General features: G+C 37.7%; 1 protein-coding gene across 4 annotated transcripts in view; it reads right to left on the bottom strand.

Annotated features, from left to right (window-relative positions):
* slc8a4b (solute carrier family 8 member 4b) overlaps positions 1 to 20,764 on the bottom strand; it is an 89,057-nt gene that overhangs the window by 31,060 nt on the left and 37,233 nt on the right. For all 4 annotated transcript variants that reach the window (XM_079604923.1, XM_079604927.1, XM_079604924.1 and 1 more), the window contains 2 exons: positions 14,689 to 14,952; positions 14,016 to 14,500 (listed from right to left, as the gene is read on the bottom strand). In XM_079604923.1, the coding sequence (XP_079461049.1) occupies positions 14,016 to 14,500; positions 14,689 to 14,952 (749 nt within the window). The remainder of the gene's footprint in view (positions 1 to 14,015; positions 14,501 to 14,688; positions 14,953 to 20,764) is intronic.

The raw sequence follows: 20,764 nt of genomic DNA, 5'->3' as shown, positions 1-20,764 counted from the left end.
TTTGCCACATCTAATGGCCGCCAGCATGCCATTGCCACCTTTGAACGCTGAGACGAAGTTCGCTTGCTTTTTCAATGAGAAAAGAAAGAAGACGGTGAAGAAACCCCACATCTTTGAGCGCTGGGATGAGCGGAGTGATAGAACCGGCTGAGACAGAGGAGATACAGAAAAGATAAGATACAGTAGAGATCCCTTTCAGTGTCTATGGTGGTTATGGCCCTGCCTCAGAGAAACCTAATCTGTAAAACTTCTACCGTAAAAAACGTTAATTGGTTAACTGTAAGTAACCTTGCACATACAGTGTAGTATTGTACATGTTTTAACTTTGCATTATGAATAATTAGACTGTAAAACACTGTCAATTTTTTTTTTTTTGCAAATAAATGAATTACTGTATTAAATTGTATCTGAATTTCATCTGAAAAACAGTAAATAGGACATTGTCATAACACGTCACGCATGGTTATATTTTATATAGGCCTACATAATTTTGTCCCTTCTTACTTTTGTAATCAGTAACATTAGTGTGTTTTGGGTTTTGTTTGATGTTATTTAATTATTTTAGTGTCGTGTGTGTTACCCTGAAGGTGTTTTTTTCCGAACACTCCTAAAAAATACAGAGATCTAAATGCCATCTGAATTATTACCTGAAATAGATGTGATTTTCTCAAATAAATGTAACTCAAATGTTATTTCGAAAACCAATCCTGTCCGAAAGTGCTATAGTGAGATTGAGAACTGACTTGAATCATCTTTCTCAATGTAACAACAGAAATGTTCTCTCATTCTCTCCTTCTCTCTTGGGGTTTTCGAAGATCTTCTCCAATCAAACCTGCGAAAGCTTTAACAGGTTTGATAACCACACAATCACAGCTGTTTCTTTCTCACACACCTAAACATAGTGACAGACGGTGTGACTCTTTCGATATCTCAGTCTATGTGGAAATGGAAAAATCTTGATATTCCAATCCCACAGCAAGAGAAACAAAGAGAAATAGATGAAGATGGCCTCGATAGCAGCAAAGTATTGGCCCCCTCCCTCTTTTTCATTAAACTTTCCATCTTTTATGTGGAAAAATTAGTTTTCCACCCGTTCATTTGGCATCTATCACATCCCGGTTCTTTTTTCTCCTCTCATGTATGTTTTAACATCCTCACATCAGTCTTTCTCCTCTTCTCTCCCGCCATCATTACCTATTTAGCTTACTTTGAACATTAAAGCTCATTAATGCCACAGAGGACCATTGGCACTTTTCTCAAGTTGAAGGTGACTTTGTGATTGGATGAGGTTTATGGGATGACATGCCAGCTGCTGCCAGTCTGTCAACATCTCCTATAAACATGCAGCTCACAGAGGCAATGTTTGCCACTACCAGCTGTTTTCCTGCATGTCTCTATGTGTCTTTCTCTTTCTGTTATCTTAAGTCTAAGACATGACAACCAATGGCATTTGGTTTTGTGTGATTTCAAACATGCTGCGACATGTCTGGCCAATTATCAGTACTCAATTTAAAGTACTGGTACTTCTATAAGAAACTTTCTACAGTAGTAGAAGTCCTAGCTCAATTCAATCCACACACACTAGCCGCGTTTCCATTACCCTTTAAATTGCGCAAATTGAAATTGCGAATTGAAAATACGCTCAATGGAAACACGTCATTTTCGCAAAAACTCCCATTTATCGCAAAAAAGTTTTTACGCTCGCATGAGGTGGTTTTTCAGGCAATTCGAAAAATAAGTATTTCGCAAAACTGCAATGGAAACAGTTTTTGCGCATTTACAGGTCACATAACGTAGACAGAATACGAGACAGAGTTGTTTATTAAATTCGTAGAAGACTAAATAATTACAGGAATTCCTGGAAACCTTAAAGAAACGCCACAATCAAGACCTCAAAGCAGAAATGAGTGAGAAACACCTAGAAAATCCTCATATGTGCCGCTCACAGTATAAAGGTCTTTCCTTGCCATTAATGCTTGGATAACATGCCTACGTCTCCTTCCGTTAATAATAATAATGTCAAGTGCGGTGGCTGTGATATATAAACCTACCAACGTCCGTTGCCATGATTTTTTAAATGACTTATCGCGAGAGGAAAAAATTACGTTTTAGTCGCATAACATCGTTTAATGGAAACACCGTCATTTCGCAATAGTTTTGTATCGATATTTAGAAAAAAAATTCGCAAAAGTTTTGCGCAAATCTCTAATGGAAACGCGGCTACTGTCTGACTGAGAGGTGGCTGCATGCCTGTCAAATTGTCCATCTTGGGAAGATATTAATGTAAACTCCATTGGTTTGGGTCTATGGAAGTAAAATAATGCCAAATGTTTTTGAAATAAAAAGCCTGTTGAATTGCACTACTTGAAAAAAACATGCATTTCATTAACCATGCTTGCATTTTAATGCATTGTATTTTTAGGGCTTGCATTTTTATGGGCTGAAATTCAACATGGTTGTATATTTAAGCTGTGAATATTTCAAATCAAAACACATTTTCATTAATAAAAATTCAACAATCCATATTCACCTTTCATATTTCACTTCCAAAATATTCAAACGGTTTAATAATACAACCTATAATATTCAACGGGCAATTTTCGGTCCATTTTATTTCACTGTACAAATTCGCTTTCACAAATTCAGTGGTTCAAATTCGACAGTAAATTCAACATTGACATCCAGGAACTGCAGGAAAAGCAGTAGATTACCGAGCATAATCTCCATCTGCTGTTAATCAACCTCACCAGCAGGGGGTGCAAGCACGTGTTGTTGACGAAGACCAAAGCAACAGTTAGAGCAAGCCATTCATTCATTCATTCATTATAGAAATGTACGTGTATTTGTGAATATTATGAGGACTGTTTTTATGTTTAATTCAGTGCCTTCACTGTGTAGCCTACATGCATCTTTCTCTACCGTGAACGAGATTATAATGTTATTCCCCCGATGCTGATGTACAGAACAAATGTTACATTTGAGGTAGACATATAGCCTATTTCTCTTGGTTGTTTAGTTGCCTTAACTTTATATCGCGGCGATGTGCTGCAGTACTAGGGTTTCCCTCAATAATTCAGGATTGCTGGACATATAAAACGCTTATCTTAATAGACTAATACAGTGATATAAAAGTCCAAACTCCCACCTTATTGAGAAGGCTGTACTATATGGCTACAGGCAAGCAGATGGACTCAGAATATGAACTTAACACGCAAAGTTTCACGCTGAGCGTTTCCCAGTGATATACTGGTTATAAAGTTGGCTTGACATTGGACGTTCGCGCATTTAGGGACCGTCTCTAAAATTACATGTGACATTGGTATACACGTTTCTAACTTCAATAGCATTGGAAGAGAATGACTTACAGTCATAAAACCAACTGTAAAGTGTTCATGTAGGTGTCTGGCATGATGCACACCTTTTAATTTAAAAAAATATATTTATTCAAATAAATAGAAGTTTGCTATTGAAGTTAGAAACGTGTAGGGCAGGCCATACTAATATCGTATGAAACTTTAGAGACGGTCCCTAAATGCGCGAACGTCCAACGTCAAGCCAACTTTATAACCAGTATATCACTGGGAAACGCTCAGCGTGAAACTTTGCGTGTTAAGTTCATATTCTGAGTCAATCTGCTTGCCTGTAGCCATATAGTACAGCCTTCTCAATAATAATAATAATAATAATAATAATTCATTACATTTATATAGCGCTTTTCTGGACACTCAAAGCGCTTTACATAGAAGGGGGGAATCTCCTCAACCACCACCAATGTGCAGCATCCACCTGGATGATGCGACGGCAGCCATATTGTGCCAGAACGCCCACCACACACCAGCTTACTGGTGGAGAGGAGACCAATAAGGTGCGAGTTGAGTCTTTTATATCACTGTATTAGTCCAGCTAAGGGTTTTATATGTCCAGCAATCCTGAATTATTGAGGGAAACCCCAGTACTGTAGCACATCGCCGCGATTAAGTTAAGTTAAGTAAAGTTAAGGCAACTAAACAACCAAGAGAAATATATGTCTACCTCAAATGTAACATTTGTTCTGTACATCAGCATCGGGGGAATAACATTATAATCTCGTTCACGGTAGAGAAAGATGCATGTAGGCTACACAGTGAAGGCACTGAATTAAACATAAAAACAGCCCTCATAATATTCACAAATACACATACATTTCTATAAATCAGTTTTTATGAATGAATGGCTTGCTCTAACTGTTGCTCTGGTCTTCGTCAACAACACGTGCTTGCACCCCCTGCTGGTGAGGTTGATTAACAGCAGATGGAGATTATGCTCGGTAATCTACTGCTTTTCCTGCAGTTCCTGGATGTCAATGTTGAATTTACTGTCGAATTTGAACCACTGAATTTGTGAAAGCGAATTTGTAAAGTGAAATAAAATGGACCGAAAATTGCCCGTTGAATATTATAGGTTGTATTTTTAAACAGTTTGAATATTTTGGAAGTGAAATATGAAAAGGTGAATATGGATTATTGAATTTTTGTTAATGAAAATGTGTTTTGATTTGAAATATTCACAACTTAAATATACAACCATGTTGAATTTCAGCCCATAAAAGTGCAAGCCCTAAAAATACAATGCATTAAAATGCAAGCATGGTTACATGCTCAACAGGCTTTTTATTTCAAAAACATTTGGCATTATTTTACTTCCATAGGGTCAGTCCATGGTGTTTCGAATGGGAGCAGTGATAACTTTATTCAAAATGTATCCTTCTGTGTTTCACTGAAATAAAGAAAGTCATAAGGGTTTATAACATGAGGGAGAGTAAATGATGACAAAATTTTCATGAACTTCCACTGTAATATTTACTCATGTTTTTTTAGTCTGTTGACTTAATCTCTGCATTACAATCTTCCTCCAAATCACCTCAAAACATTATTTCAGCATCTCTTCCTTAAACAGCTTGACTGGTATGCCTACTTAGCATACTGATAAATAACTCATCAATTCAGCAGACAGGGTTTTCTTTTCTTTCACTTTTTGTTATCTCACTGTGTTCTCTCTCATTGTTGCACCTCTTCCCATGTCTACTTCGGTCTGACATCTCCCATAAACATAGAACAGTACACACAAGCACACAATGTCACTTCAAGTTAATCGTCAGGAAACGCCTCAACGAGTTGTCTCTGCACTGCTAATTAAGCCACTTCCAATTTAAGAGTGTAGGATTTAGATGACAAACAGTAAAGGGGGGGAAACTAACTAAGGGAAGGACATCATCTAAATTCAAACAGAGCAAAGTTAAACAGCATACGTTCTGAGTTTTGTTGTATAATCACAAACCCACTATCAGAATGAAAAACAAAGCAAACTGAGTAATGAGTCTAATCCTAAATCATGCTCAAAATATGCAAACATTAATCCAGCAAACAGAGGTCCAGATTAGAGATAATAAACGCTCAGGAAGAGACTTTCAGGGGGAGATAAGACCTTAAAAAAGCCAGAATGTAAAAGAGGTCATTACATACCCTGAACTAAATGAGGTGTTAGATGAGAGCAGGGGTGTTGAAGGAACATTAATGCTCTGCATTCTGGGAAGCCACTATAATGTCGCCTTGTTGGCTGCATCTTAAGTGGGTGTGATATACGCACAGGGCTAAAAGCTTTGCTTTAAGCAAGGAATTAAATATTCCCTTGATAACTGATCATTTGCTGCATTGTTTTATCTCAAAGAACAAGAATGTTGATCGATTTTCAGTGTGTGAGTGAGCAGAGGGAATGAGCAGAGAAAGAAAGGTGACAGAAATAAAAGGAAGAGAGAAATGTTAGTTGCTATAGCTCACTGCCAGAGCTTTAGGTTGACCACCACAGGTCTGATCCCGCGTATAATTACAGACAGACAGGGAAGCAGAGATTGAGTTGGCGTTTAATAACACTGGAGTGTAATATATTTTAATTAGGTTCAACCTGTCAGAGCCGATAGCCTCGTGGGTTGCGCTTCGACGAACAGCACGCTTGCGTTGCCGTTGGTTTTCTCTCCTTTTTGCCAATCGAAACGCAGATTATACATGTTCGATTTGTTGGGTCATGGAATGTCAGAGAAGTGATGTACTGTAATCTGGTGATTGTCCGCATTGGTTGGCGTGGTGTGAATTGGCCTTAAAACGATCACGCAGCAACATTAACTAGTTTTCTGTAATTTAATGGCAAGATAATATAACAAAGTATAGTGCTATATATAAATGTACATGTTTAAAAATAATAATAATTTATTAGTTGCAATTGCTCAAGGAACATTTCTGATTATTATTAATGTTGAAAACAATTGTGCTACTAAATATTTGTACAAAGCCGTGATACATATTTTTTCATAATTGTTTGATTAATAAAACATATTATAAAAGTCTTTACTCTCACTTTTGATCAAAGTCCTTTCTGAATAAAATGATTAATACCTTTTAAAGAGCGATTGACCTTCATTGATGTCACCATTATGTTCTGTTAGTTACATTATCATGGACTTTAAGTTTGTTTTCATTCACATCATTTGTTCTTTTGTTCAGTTTTCCCGCTCCTCATTTGTGTTCTTGGGTTCCAGCTGTGTTATATTAATTGTCCTTGTTTGTGTTCGCTATACAAGTTGAATTTTCCCTCGCATGAATTTTCTGTTCGGCCTACATTCACATTTAGTGTGTGTTGCGCTGTCTGTTTGGTGCTTGATCTTCATTAAACTTCGTGTTGGAACAAATCTTCCTTGTGTACCTTCCAGCAACTACCCGTGACAATTGTATGGTCAGTTTTTGTGTTAAATTTAGATTAAACAGGGAATGACAGAGAAAGACAGCGAGTGAGAGGAAGAAAGGCCTCTCTCAACTGGCTGCGTTTATTTTCATATTCGAAGTACACTCACCATTATTGGCCTATATATCTAAATGTATTTTCTGTGTTTCCGTCTCAACATAAACCATATTAGTTTTTTGCATTTACTTTAACAAATTGGCACAGGACTCACGGCTATGGCAACGTGCCGTGGTTTGTCTTGGTTCCATCACTTAAAAGTACACAATGAATCAAATCACTATGCACTTTAATTTAGATGCATTTCAAAACAACCCTATCAAAGTTTTAGTGTATTGTATGCCATTTCTACTCATAAACTTAATGCAGCCAAGGACTTTACTGGCATGCGTGCTGGTGTCATGCATAATAAGAGATGCAGAGTTGGGGAGAAGGCCTTGGCTCTCCACAGAGGCTCCAGGGGCCCAAGAGAGCAACGAGGCAGCTGTGAAGGCTCTTATCAAGGCTTGGACATCAGGCCTGCAGTCTCCCTCTGCCTGGACATCTGCCCTCTAATTAAAGAGCTCCATAATGTGTGTATGTGGATACAGGCTATAGGTCATGCAGCCAGGGCCCTGGCATGCTGGGGGGATTCCTGCGAAATGACCCAGAACAAATGAGTAGATAACAATATCTGACACGCAGATGCTTAAAGCTAAATGTAGCAAGCATCGGACTGCGACAATATCTGATCAAGTTTCGCTTCATTGTTACAACATAGCCTACACCAGCTGTACCTAATGTAACCATAGATAGGCCTGTTATGAACACCTTGCTCGAAAATCCTCATATAGTTGACAGAAAATAGTTTTTTTTTGTCTTCTTTGCTTACTAATGTTTAAAGCACGTTCACATGGCAGAAACAGTGCTGGTCAGAGGATAAGGTTAATAGTGCTTTCTCAAAAATAATACTGCTGATATCAAGATGCATAGAAGAAGCATGGAAATTTGAGCACACTTTCATCAAAGGTCTGATTTTTACAAATTTAGTAGCTCACCTTGAAAAACTATTTTTTTTTTTAAGCCTGTAAGATCTATTTTCTTGAAATGTTTTTAATCTAAAAAAAGTTTGCATTTGTGTTTTTTGTTTGTCGCATTTGATACATCAGACTTTTATGCCTCACACAGTTTGATTTATAAGAACATAGAGTTCCTATTCGAGGAGGGAAAACACACCTCAATTTAATTTAGAGGCCCAAACTGAGCAAAAATATGCAAGTTGCTGATATTTATATAGCCAAAATGTAAGAAATTTTGATAGCTTGTAATGTAAACCAATGATATCTTTATAACAGTATAGCAGACTACATGCATAAAATGCAATAAACAAACATTCCTCAAAAACATGTAAATCTCAGTTACTTTAGTCCAGTAGGTCTTCTTCTTGAAATATTACTAACAATAAAAAAAATTATTCTTACATTTACTTTATAAATAAATAACGATTTCACAGCAAAAAGACACATGGACCATGTCCTGAAAGGGGGTAATTTCAGTATTATATTAAAAGGCCTTTTACTTTCAAAAAAAAAAAAAAAAAAAAAAAAGTATAAACTATCGATCAGAAGACACAAGGCATATAATAGATTGTTTACATGTTTTTCAGCAAAGTTTTGATCATGTTGATAATTCAGAGGCTTTCAATCAAATATCTGATGATCAAATATGCTTATCTGTAGGGTTAATTTTTATTTTTGAGTGAAATATCCCTTTAAAGATTCCAGGTGCACAGCCTTAACAGTAAAGCGCAATGTGGCTTTGTCTGCAGTACACAGGTTATCTCACATAGCACCTTGAAGTGAAGAGGAATTACTCGTGAAAAAATGTGTCATAAGCCACTTGAATTTTGCAAAGTCAGTCCATTATACTGTTTCTCCGGCTATATCAATCATACACACACTCAAGCGCACATATTATTATGCTATGCAGTCCTCTTACAATGTTCCTAAATTACAAACTAGGAACACAATTTTCTTTCAGGTTAAGGCAATTACAGCTTTTGCATCTAAAACCCAACTATCTTCAGAGCACGACTGGAGGAAACTCAGCAGACCTCTGTATTTTTCAGTAATGTGGTTTTATATGTAGATAGCCAGTGGTGAATGAGGTTAGGGCAGGGTAAACCCATGGTAAAATTAGTGACATGGCAGGCACACTGATGATAAGGCTCTGTTGCCGTGTAAAGAGTTGAATGCCCACACACACATTCTAAGAAGCAGAATTGCCATGTTGACAATTATACAGCTATGATTTACATTATAGTATATTTTCATTACTTTGCAACACGTGCATCAAGCCTATGCATGCCAATGTTTTGTTTATAACGATTAGTGTTTAGTATTACATTCTTTTCTATGATTACTATCCATTAAGCAGTTACATTTTGTATTTGATGAAACTCTCTTTCACATACACACAGAGAGCTCCAGAGATACCCGACGTGACACTGAGAGACAGACATTGAGAGTGAGTTGAGACTGTCTTTCTTTGTTATATTTACCAAAGGTTATGATCAGAGTTTGCCCTAGCAAGCCCAAGGCTGCAATTCATGTAAAAAACAGAGCATTCTGATACATCACAGGAGAAATATAGCAAATAGTAAAAGAAACTACAAAGAGATCTGAGAGTACATGTTGGAAACTGTAGATTGTTCAAAGGTAAAGTTACTCTTCAAAAAATCAGTGCATGTTCACATGAAATCTGGTCAAAGGAAAAGGAAAATTCTGTCATCATTCACTCTCCATCATCGTTTCAAAGGCTAGCCTGTCAAGCTCTAAAAATGACAAAAAGGACCATGAAAGTACAAAAGCAGTCCATATGATTATATGACCAAATGGCTATTTTTTAAAGGGGTCCTAATATGCCCTTTTATGAAATCTTGATTTTGTTTTTGGGGTGTACTGGAATATGTTTTCATGTTTGATTGTTGAAAATATGCATTATTGGTCACAAATCTATTCCCACGGCGATTTCGATGAAGCCCCTCCTTCCGAAATACAAAATTTGCTGTGGTTGGTTTGCTGGTCTAATGTGTTGCGATTAGCAGCACTTTAGCGTGTTTTCAGGAAACGTCCTGCCCCTCCATAACTTTTCTAGTGTAAATATTGAGGATGGCGTCAATTTCAAACCAATTCGAGCCCGATCCAGACCCTGACAATGTTAACAAACAAGCGAACGGATTTCATCCACAGGCTTCAGAATACTGGAATACTGGACAGATTTCACAGGACGTTTCAGAGTGGTATGTTTTCTTATACATTATACAATATTATCCATCATTTACTTGTGATATTTGTCGGGAAACTATGGTAATACAAACAGTAATCGATCACAAAAACAATGTTTAATTTTCATAAGGAGCGGTGAACCATCTTACAAAAGCGAGAGCTTACAAAAGCAACAGAAAACAAGCTGTTTTCCATAAAATGTGCAGCGCACAGGTAAACGTTGGGGTTATAATGTTCAGGAAACGTGTTTAAAATCAATGTTAACCTCTTTCGTCTGCCGTGGGAAGGTCAAACAAATGGGTTTTGGAAAAGTTGTTGTCTTCGCAAGTGTTGTCGTCAGTATTATTATTTTCTTTACACAAAGCTACCGACTTTAAACTACTTGGAAAACACTGCACAAGTTACATGGACTTGACTTGACTGACTACTGGCCCCTAGTCACCTCTGCAACAGGGCATGGCAGCATTGTATTTTAATATGGCACTTTTTTTTTTAAAGTGAACTATCCCTTTAATATTACATTTTATCCTTTTAACATTACATTTGATTGTTTTGTCTTTTAATAAAGAATATCAATTTTGAGTTTTTTAGGTTTAATGTATTTTCAAAAAAGGCTGAATCTGCCTATACAGAAACTGGTCATGAATCTGAAAAGTGATCTACTTTTACTTTGCCCACAAACTCTAAGATGTTATGAAAACTCTTTCATGCTGTGGTCCACTTGGAACACATATCTAGTGCTCACAGTATTCTGGGTCACCCTAGGGAAAGGCCTAATGCAGAATCCCATGTCACAAGAGAGAGGCAAAAGAACATTTGACATGACAAGGAACACAGAGGGGTTGAATTAGAAAAAGTCAGAGAAGAAAACAAAAGATTTGAAATTGAGAATTGAAAGGACATAATTAAATGTTGTGTCTGAAATATAGAAGCTGTGCAAACACAGCAAAGGGAAATCTTATTAGAAAGACAGATTGAGCGTAAAATTATAGGAATACAAAGAGACAGGATGGCGAGACGGTTCATATGTGAGCGCGCGTATGTGAGCGCTTCTCAGCACCTCATAAATCCTTCATGAAGTATGAGCAATACATCAGTGTGAAAGCGATGGAATGACATCAAGGCGCAGCCCTCGATATATCGTAGCATGAAGGTAACAGGCAAAGACACATTCATACACATACAAACTAATCCTGCAGACCTCCTTGCCTGTCTTCATCTCATCCTCTGTATTTCATTTATAGTGAGTTGTCACCTCTTCACCCGTCCACTGGTCTCTGTTTATGTCAAGCTCAGGGCGCTGCACTGAGTTCCACTGGGGCCAGACAAATATTAACCTATCCACCTCTCTCGCACAGTCCTGCACAGACACTTACTCACATTTATATTTTATATTACACTGAAAAATATAGGTGTAGGTCGGATTGACTCTGTCTGAAACAATATTCACTCAAAAATTGCAGGTAGATTTCTCAAAAAACCCTCATGTTCAGTTTTCAAGCCATTTAATATATTTAAAAAATTCTTAAATGTTTAGTTCACCCAAAAAATGAAACCCATAATTACTGAAATTATGAACCTTTCAATGGAGGGACAGAAATCTCTTAGGTTTCATTAAAATATCTCCATGGGTTTGGAACAACATAAGGGTGAGTAAATGATGGCATAAATCAGTTTAGGGTGAAATATCCCTCGGACATTGAAGTTTTAGGTTCATGCACATGATTTTTCTCAATCTAATAAGACTTGATTATAAACTTAATAACACACACATTTTGTTCCTGTAAGAATGTTACATTATTTATATTTACATTATTTATAGGGTCTCAGAAGACCCCAGACCATTAAATAATGCAACGAATGTTCATATCATTAATTCTCTGAGCGATGAACATAATGCAGCAGTACGCTCCTATCAGTTGGCTATTTTAATTACAATTTTTCTAGTATGTGTTTTTGCTTGGGTCAAATTTTGCTCAACAAGATGACAACAAGTGACATTTCTCAAACCACATGTCTACTTTATGGTTAAATAGAGAGATACAGCTTCAATAATGTCAGTCTATTGGGTTTTGATAGGTCAGATGAACTTTTGAAGGGAAAATAAGAGGTTATTTTTGAAAATTACTATCATTATTTTTACACAAATCAATCTCAACAGAATAAGAAGGTTAAGCTGGTATATGACCTTGTTTTTCCAGCGGGAGTGAGAGTGACTTGAATTGAAAAGGATAAGAGGTAAGGAAGATTGTGAGACAGGTGCCAGGGAAGTAGAGATACGAGAGGAGAGTGTATCAAGTCTGAAATGCAGAATATTGCTGATTGTCGCCAGCCCTCCTTTGACCATTACAGACCCCATGATGTGTGAGTGTGTGTGTATTTCATTTTGTGTTTTCAGTTTCATTTTGCTGTAGGTCTGCCTCCTGCGTGCCCCTGTTGTGAAGGCTTATTGGATAATAAATCAACAGAGACCGACTGTAACAAAAATGATACAAGCCATTCGCTTTGTCCTCTGTCTGATCTCTTTGAATTCAGAGACCAGGGCTCACCACCATAACCCCCTAAGACTTTTCAAAGGTTGATTCATAAATAATTATATTTGTTCATCCAAACCTAAATGTATGTGACTTTCTGTTTACAAATATTTTTGTGATTTAGTGATTTTTTTGTAAATATTTTGGGAGCCAATTATCTATCAATCAACCAATCAATAGCTAGCCTTTTATTAATATGGTTCAATTGAATGTAATATCAGCATTATATTATGATAAGCCAATGACTATTTGCTGTTACCTGTGGCTTGAATGACACAATGTTATGCACAGTTGAAACTGCATCACATATTATAACAAGCATTCTAAAAAATAAAAAATTCCACAGATTGAAGTAATTTACCAGCATTAACTTAAGGTTTAATTGACCCACAGAAACAGGTCATCTCACAAGGACACCATATAACCCCTTAGTTAGCTGTAGACTGTCACAACAGCATGCAGTGTTTTTCATTCAAAACACTGCATGCTGCTTCTCCTGTTTGCTTTTAGAGGGAAAAGCTGCCCATAACTGCTGGTCTAGGATCAGTTTTCTCCATAATGATAGCATATTGGCGAAACAGATTTGGCAAACGCTGCTGTGAATATATGTGTTTGCACTCTGAAAAGCATAAAAGGTTTTTGCAGCATTTAGCAACGAAGCCAATCACAGACATATCTGTTGATTTTTTTAACGCAATGACCAATCAGAGGACTTTAAGTTAGAACTCACTCGCCACTCAAAACGCCTGAGTTTTTGTCCAGTGCTGACTAAGTTCTGCACGCTCACAATTATAACAAAGTGTAGGCGTTATGTAAATAAGAGATTCATTGTGCAGTCAGCTTCACTGATTATAAAGGAACTTTGTGAGATTGCGATGAAGATGAGTGACAGCTTTTTAGTGATTTTAAAGAGACCAACCCCAACTACCAGACCCCCCCACCCCCCCATTTAGAGGACGTTTAAAAAAAGTATTTTTACAGTCGGGTTTAAATCTACTTTTAAATTGCATGTAAATATACTCCAAATAACAGAACAACATTTAAAACAGCAGCACAGACACAGTGTTAATAGCATTTGGAAAATCTATGAATAGCTTACTTACAATTGTCTTGACATACTAAACTGGGGGATAACTTTAATAGGGCTATTGTAAAAATTACATCAGTTTTAAATGTATTTGACAAAATGAAAACAGAGAAGACAAGAAAGTTTTAAGTTTCTGAGAGAGAAAAAATATGCTGCTGCATGCTGCACAGAAACTCCCTATATCAGTGGTTCTTAACACGTAGGTTGTTTTAACTACTGTGCGCCTAAACAATTTCCACTGTGAAGGGTCACTAATGCGGCACAATCTCCTCACAGAAAGAGCTAAATTAAGGCACAAACCCTCAGACACACACATTCTCACACACACAAACACATTAGCTGACAGAAACCTCTTACATTGTCTCGTCGTTCTGAAACTCCAGTTTTCCAGACACTTCCTCATAGTCCTCCCCTCCGCAAGCTGTCCCGTCCACTGTACGGTACGGCACTGCCACCAGACCACGTGCTCCTGATGTCCTCTGGACCTTCACCTGCATGATGCCGATGCTTTCGCTAACTCGTATCGATTCGCTCTCAAATGTAAAAATTCCTGCGTGGTCGTCATCGTAGATGGTCACGGTCGCCGTGTGGGCCTCACCAAGGGCAGCGCTAGGGGCAGGTGCTCCAGTCTCCAAAGCAATAGGATGTCCATCAGCCCACCCAACTATACGGGGATTGCTCAGGCGGACATGGAAGTATTCATCTTCCTCAAAGATGTCATCATCAATAATTCCGACGGTGATCTCTTTAAGGGTCTCGCTAGGTTTGAAGATGAGTGTGCCCTCAGCAAATTCATAATCAGAACCGGCATTGGCTGTGCCATCTTCTGTGTGATAATCCACCTGGAGTTTCGCATGAATAAACATTTGAAAGGATCAAAGATATTCCTTGTTCTCATTAAATAAACAAACGAAAAAATCGGTTCCATAATTTGCATCATTTAATAGTCAAGATCAGAGAATAGGTTTAGAAGTATCCTATTTCCTAGTATCTAATGAATAAACTAAAGAGTATTTTACTTTAAACTCACCTTAACAGTACAACCGGCATCTCCTCCATGCCTTTGCACGGAAAGTTTTAAGGACCCACAGTTTTCAAAGCACTGGTAGAGGGCAGGTTCAAAGTCTATTCTTGTAACATGAGGGTCATCCTCCTGCTCTCGAGGTTCCCCACTGCTGACCACTTTACGGGCCTGATCTGCTGCATGTTTCTTCAAAATGTTCCCGGCACCAATCATCATCCTTGTCGCCTGAATGCGATAGAAAGCTCTGCTCTTCTGCTGCTGTACCAGAACCTGCAAAGGTAAGTTTAAGAAAGGTTTTTTTAATCTGCAGTTTCAGGCTGCTTTCTCAAGCTGTAAAACAATATTTAAATTTACAAATTAAATTTGCATTATGTAAATTCCACACCACTATCAGCACTAAATAGAATTTTCATAAATAATCACTGTTTTCAAACAGGTTTACCAAACAATTCCCTAGTCTTGCACTGTTTGAACAAACAGGTGGTGTCGCCTACCCTGGAAATGCAGAGTTCTCGCGAGAGCACAATTTGAATTTGCTCAGCAATTCACTCTGGCATCGAGTAATGATGCCCTTGTAGCCAAGCTGCACCAATCACATTGACGTATCTGACATAGGCGGGCCAGAGGCGAGCTAAACCAATACTAACCAACTGCAGAACCACAGATAATGACAGCGCTGTGGCGTCGAAGTCATTAGTAAACATTGCAGGATGGCTATGGATGAACACCACCAGCTGTTTGAAACGGCTATGGCCACTACAATGAACGAGTTAGATTTTGCTTTTTATCTAAAAGAGGAACAGAAGACGGCACTAGAATCGTTCCTTTGCACGAAGGACGTTTTTGACGATCGGATACGGCAAGAGTCTGATCTACCAGTTAGCTCCACTGGTAGCTAAGCGTTTGTGATTGGTCGTAGTGTTATCCAATTGCGTGCAGTGAGATTTTCAAAGGCATGCTTGGTGCTGCCCAAGTTGGGCGATTTTAATTAATCGATGCCAGACCCTTAATCTTTCAGATTTGGGTCTGAATTTCCAGGCTATGTGTCGCCACCAAACTAACACAATTGATTTGCGATTAGGAGTCAATGAGTAGCCTAAAGAACCAATAAGCAACAGTTTTCATTTGACTATCCGACTAATGTGCTACAACCATATTATCCAGATCTGATAAGACTTCACAAAAAAACACTCTGGTGCGATATCAGTTAAAATAATGCATTTACATGACATTAAAAAAAAATTTTATTAACAGTATTTAAAAAGTATTGTTATAGTTCAGTTGACAGCTAATAGTCAAAGTGCATGTACAGTACATATAAAATGAACAGAAAAATAGCACGAGACAGTGTTTATAGTTTTTTGGGAAATCTATGAATGGTTTATACTTTAATATTATAAAAATACAAAATACACACAGCAGTTTGCAACAGGCCTGCAAAGAATAGAACTTCATACAACTTTAGATAAGATATAGTTCGAGTTTAATAAAGATTAATGCACATTTTCACAAATCCTGGGCAAATTCTATAATATTCACACAATAATTTGTTTAGGATCATAATTCACCTTTGGCTAAGCCCCGCCCCCCTTAGTTACTGTTGCTACCTCCGACAACTTCATCTGGGCTCTGGTTTGGTATCAACATGGCTTATGCTGTGATGGCTCTTCCTGCTGGAATTTTATCAAACTTTTATAAAGCAGCAAATAAAGTGTCCGATAGAAATAGGCAAAAGGGGCTCAGTGTGCGTTTGAAGGCTTTATTCAAGACATACGGTGAAACGCAAGCAGCAACAAGGCATCCAAATACAGGCAAAAGCATAACGGTCACAGTCAAAAAATGAACCACCGAATATCCTAATCGAGACGGAGGCTGTGACTAACCTAGATATCATCATATAGAGACTGTGTCTGTTCCCCGAACTTGGAAATCAAAAATACGTTCAAACCCATCTAAGGTTAAAAATTTAATTGATCTTCAACAAATAAAAAATAGATATAATACAAATGAGCAAATGATAAAGCTTGGGTTGCTGAATATTCGATCTCTTACTTCAAAAGCGCTAATAGTTAATGATATGATTACAGATTATAACCTAGATGTGCTGTGTTTAACAGAAACCTGGCTAAAACCAAACGATTACATTGCTTTAAATGAGTCAACCCCACAAGATTACGGTTATAAACATGAACCTCGTCTGAAACGCAAAGGAGGAGGTGTTGCTGTAATTTATAGTAATATTTTCAAAACCACTAAGAAATCTAGTTGTAAATATAATTCTTTTGAAGTGTTGGTGCTTAATGTAAAAATATATAGTGTAAACGATAAATCACGTTTGAAAATTCTGCTGGCTACTGTATACAGGCCACCAGGGCACCATACAGACTTTATCAAAGAATTTGCGGACTTTCTATCAGAATTAGTATTGGCTGCAGATAAAGTACTAATTGTTGGTGACTTTAATATACACATAGATAATGAAAAAGATGCATTGGGATTGGCATTTAAAGACATTATAAACTCAATTGGAGTTAGACAACACGTGTCAGGACCGACTCATTGTCGTAATCATACTCTAGATCTAATACTATCACATGGAATAGATGTTGATGCCGTTGAAATACTGCAACAGAGTGATGACATCTCAGATCACTATCTAGTCTCGTGTAAATTACATTTAGCCAAGGCTGCAAAGCCGACTCCGTGTTATAAATATGTTAGACCGATTACTTCTGCTACTAAAGATTGCTTTATCAATAATCTTCATAATCAGTTTCATCATCTCAGCATCCCGGATAGCTTAGAAGAACTTGATATTGCAACAGAAACTTTTAACTCTCTCTTTTCCAGCACTTTAGACACAGTTGCTCCGCTGCGCTTAAAGAAGATTAAAGAACATAGTCCAACGCCGTGGCACAACGAGCACACTCAGGCCCTTAAGAGAGCAGCCAGAAAAATGGAGCGCAACTGGAAGAAAACAAAACTAGAGGTGTTTCGGATTTCATGGAAGGAGAGCTCGATTGCTTACAGAGAGGCTTTAAAAGCTGCTAGATCTGCTTATTTTTCAACCCTATTAGAAGAAAATAAACATAATCCTAGGTATTTATTTGAAACAGTGGCTAAACTAACGAAAAAGAAAGCTTCAAGCCCAGAAGCTTCCAAGAAACACAGCAGTAATGACTTTATGAACTTCTTCACTTATAAGATCGATAATATCAGGGACAAAATTATAACTATGCAACCGTCTAATACAGTATCGCATCAGGAAGTGCATTGTAGTCTCCCTGAGGGAAAATTTGATTCATTCATTGCTATAGGAGAGGAAGAATTTTGCAAACTCGTCAAATCATCTAAATCCACAACGTGCATGTTAGACCCTATACCGACTAAGCTGCTGAAAGAGATGCTTCCAGATGTCATAGATCCTCTTCTTAATATCATTAATTCATCTTTGTCTCTAGGATACGTACCAAAAACCTTTAAGCTAGCTATGATTAAACCGCTTGTTAAAAAACAGCAACTTGATCCTACAAAACTAGTCAATTACAGGCCGATCTCTAATCTGCCATTTCTGTCAAAGATATTAGAAAAAGCAGTATCCTCACAACTGTGTTCCTTTCTTGAAAGAAATGATATCTGCGAGGATTTTCAGTCCGGATTTAGACCGTACCATAGTACTGAGACAGCTCTCGTTAGAGTCACAAATGATTTGCTCTTATCATCCGATCGTGGTTGTATCTCTCTATTAGTATTACTGGATCTTAGTGCTGCATTTGACACCATTGACCACAACATCCTTTTAAATAGACTTGAACATTATGTTGGCATTAGTGGAATTGCACTAGCATGGTTTAAATCATACTTATCTGACCGTTATCAGTTTGTAGCAGTAAATGAAGAGATGTCTTATCAATCACAAGTTCAGTATGGCGTACCACAAGGCTCAGTACTAGGACCGCTGCTGTTCACTCTGTATATGCTACCATTAGGAGATATCATTAGGAAACATGGAATTAGCTTTCACTGTTATGCCGACGATACTCAGCTGTATATTTCTTCAAAACCTAACGAAACCTACCAATTCACAAAATTAACGGAATGCATAGCTGATATAAAAAATTGGATGACTAGTAATTTCCTACTACTAAATTCAGAAAAAACAGAGATTCTAATTATTGGACAAAAAACTTCCACACGTAATAACCTAGAGTACTGTCTAACACTTGATGGCTGCTCTGTTAAGTCTTCGTCGTCGGTTAGGAACCTGGGTGTGCTCTTTGATACCAATCTTTCATTTGAAAGTCATGTGTCTAGTATCTGTAAAACCGCTTTCTTCCATCTTAAAAATATATCTAAATTACGTCATATGCTCTCAATGAATAATGCAGAACAATTAGTTCATGCGTTTATGACCTCAAGGCTAGATTATTGTAATGCTCTACTGGGTGGCTGCCCTGCACGCTTAATAAACAAACTACAGCTAGTTCAAAACGCAGCAGCTCGAGTTCTTACTAGAACCAGGAAGTATGACCATATTAGCCCCGTTCTGTCAACACTGCATTGGCTGCCTATTAAACATCGTATAAATTTTAAAATATTGCTGATCACTTACAAAGCACTAAATGGTTTAGCTCCGCAGTACTTGAGCGAGCTCTTAACTTATTATAGTCCTTCACGTCTACTGCGATCTCAAAATTCCGGCCAGTTAATAATACCTAGAATATCAAAATCGACTGCTGGCGGTAGATCCTTTTCCTACTTAGCACCAAAACTTTGGAACAGTCTTCCTACCATTGTCCGGGAAGCAGACACACTCTGTCAGTTCAAATCTAGACTAAAAACACATCTCTTCGGCCTAGCATACACATAACACATTATAGACTTATATAATTAGGCTGCATAGTTTAGAACAGCCGGGACCGGGAACACTTCCCGTAAATCCTGATGTACTTGGTACATCATAAGCAGGATGGCGTCTACGCTAATATTAGTCTCTCTGTCTATCCCGAGGTTTACTGCTGTCCACCGGAACCAGGCCGTATCCAGATCTGATGAAGGACCAGCGCCAGGACACGACGACGACGCCGCTGACCTGAAGTGTCAACCAGTCTCTCCTCCTCTCCACTCCGACTTCAACCAACCGGAACTGGACAAATACTCTGATTCATTCTGAACTTCATACACTGTTCACTCATTGGCCAGAGGAGAACTGGCCCCCGACTGAGCCTGGGTTCTCCCAAGGTTTTTTTCTCCATTCTGTCACCTGATGGAGTTTTGGTTCCTTGCCGCTGTTGCCTTACCTTCTGGCTTGCTTAGTTGGGGACATTTAATATTCAACAATATTATAGATCTGCCTTAAAGGTGGATGATGATGAAATTGTTTTTTTTGTATTATTTTCATGTTATCACTGTGAAGCTGCTTTGATACAATCTGTATTGTAAAAAGCGCTATATAAATAAAGATGACTTGACTTGACTTGACTAACAATATCAGGAGAAACACTGTTCATGCAAAGCTGGGTAGGTCTCTATTCACTTCTATAATCGTTATTATTTACAAAGCAAACGGACTACGCGAGTATAAAGTTGTATTTATTAGCAGCGTGTGCTCGCGTATCAACAATTAGGGCAGAGAACCGAAATCATAACCTAAACCAGCATAAAACTGTCTAACTAGTATAACTTCACAGTAAGGTTAAAAGGTAAATGTATCTTAGAGCAAAGGTGAGCTCGTTCTTGGCTGCGCTGTGACTGGTCAATCTACATTCTAGGGCGTGGATTAGCCAAAGGCGAATTACATGTTGTTTTGTAATATCTCAAAGCACGTCTGTAGATTGTCTTCAAAAGAAAATGAGAACAAAGAAGAGAATAAAGTTTTCTTTTAATTTTTTCTTTTAAAGAAGAAAATTGAAATATGCTGCATCATAAACTTCCAAGACTGGTGGGTTCTACTAGTTGGTTGCAACTGAAAAATAGGACGCAGGTCTGTTTTAAACTACTATTTTATTTATTTATTTTTGTGCAGTGAATTTTTATATTCTTAATATTTAAGAGAATTTAAAAAAGCAATATTTATATTAAT

Source organism: Phoxinus phoxinus (genome assembly GCF_949152265.1).
Source record: "Phoxinus phoxinus genome assembly, chromosome: 2".
NCBI lineage: Eukaryota > Metazoa > Chordata > Actinopteri > Cypriniformes > Leuciscidae > Phoxinus > Phoxinus phoxinus.
This window is presented reverse-complemented; position numbering and strand designations above follow the sequence as displayed.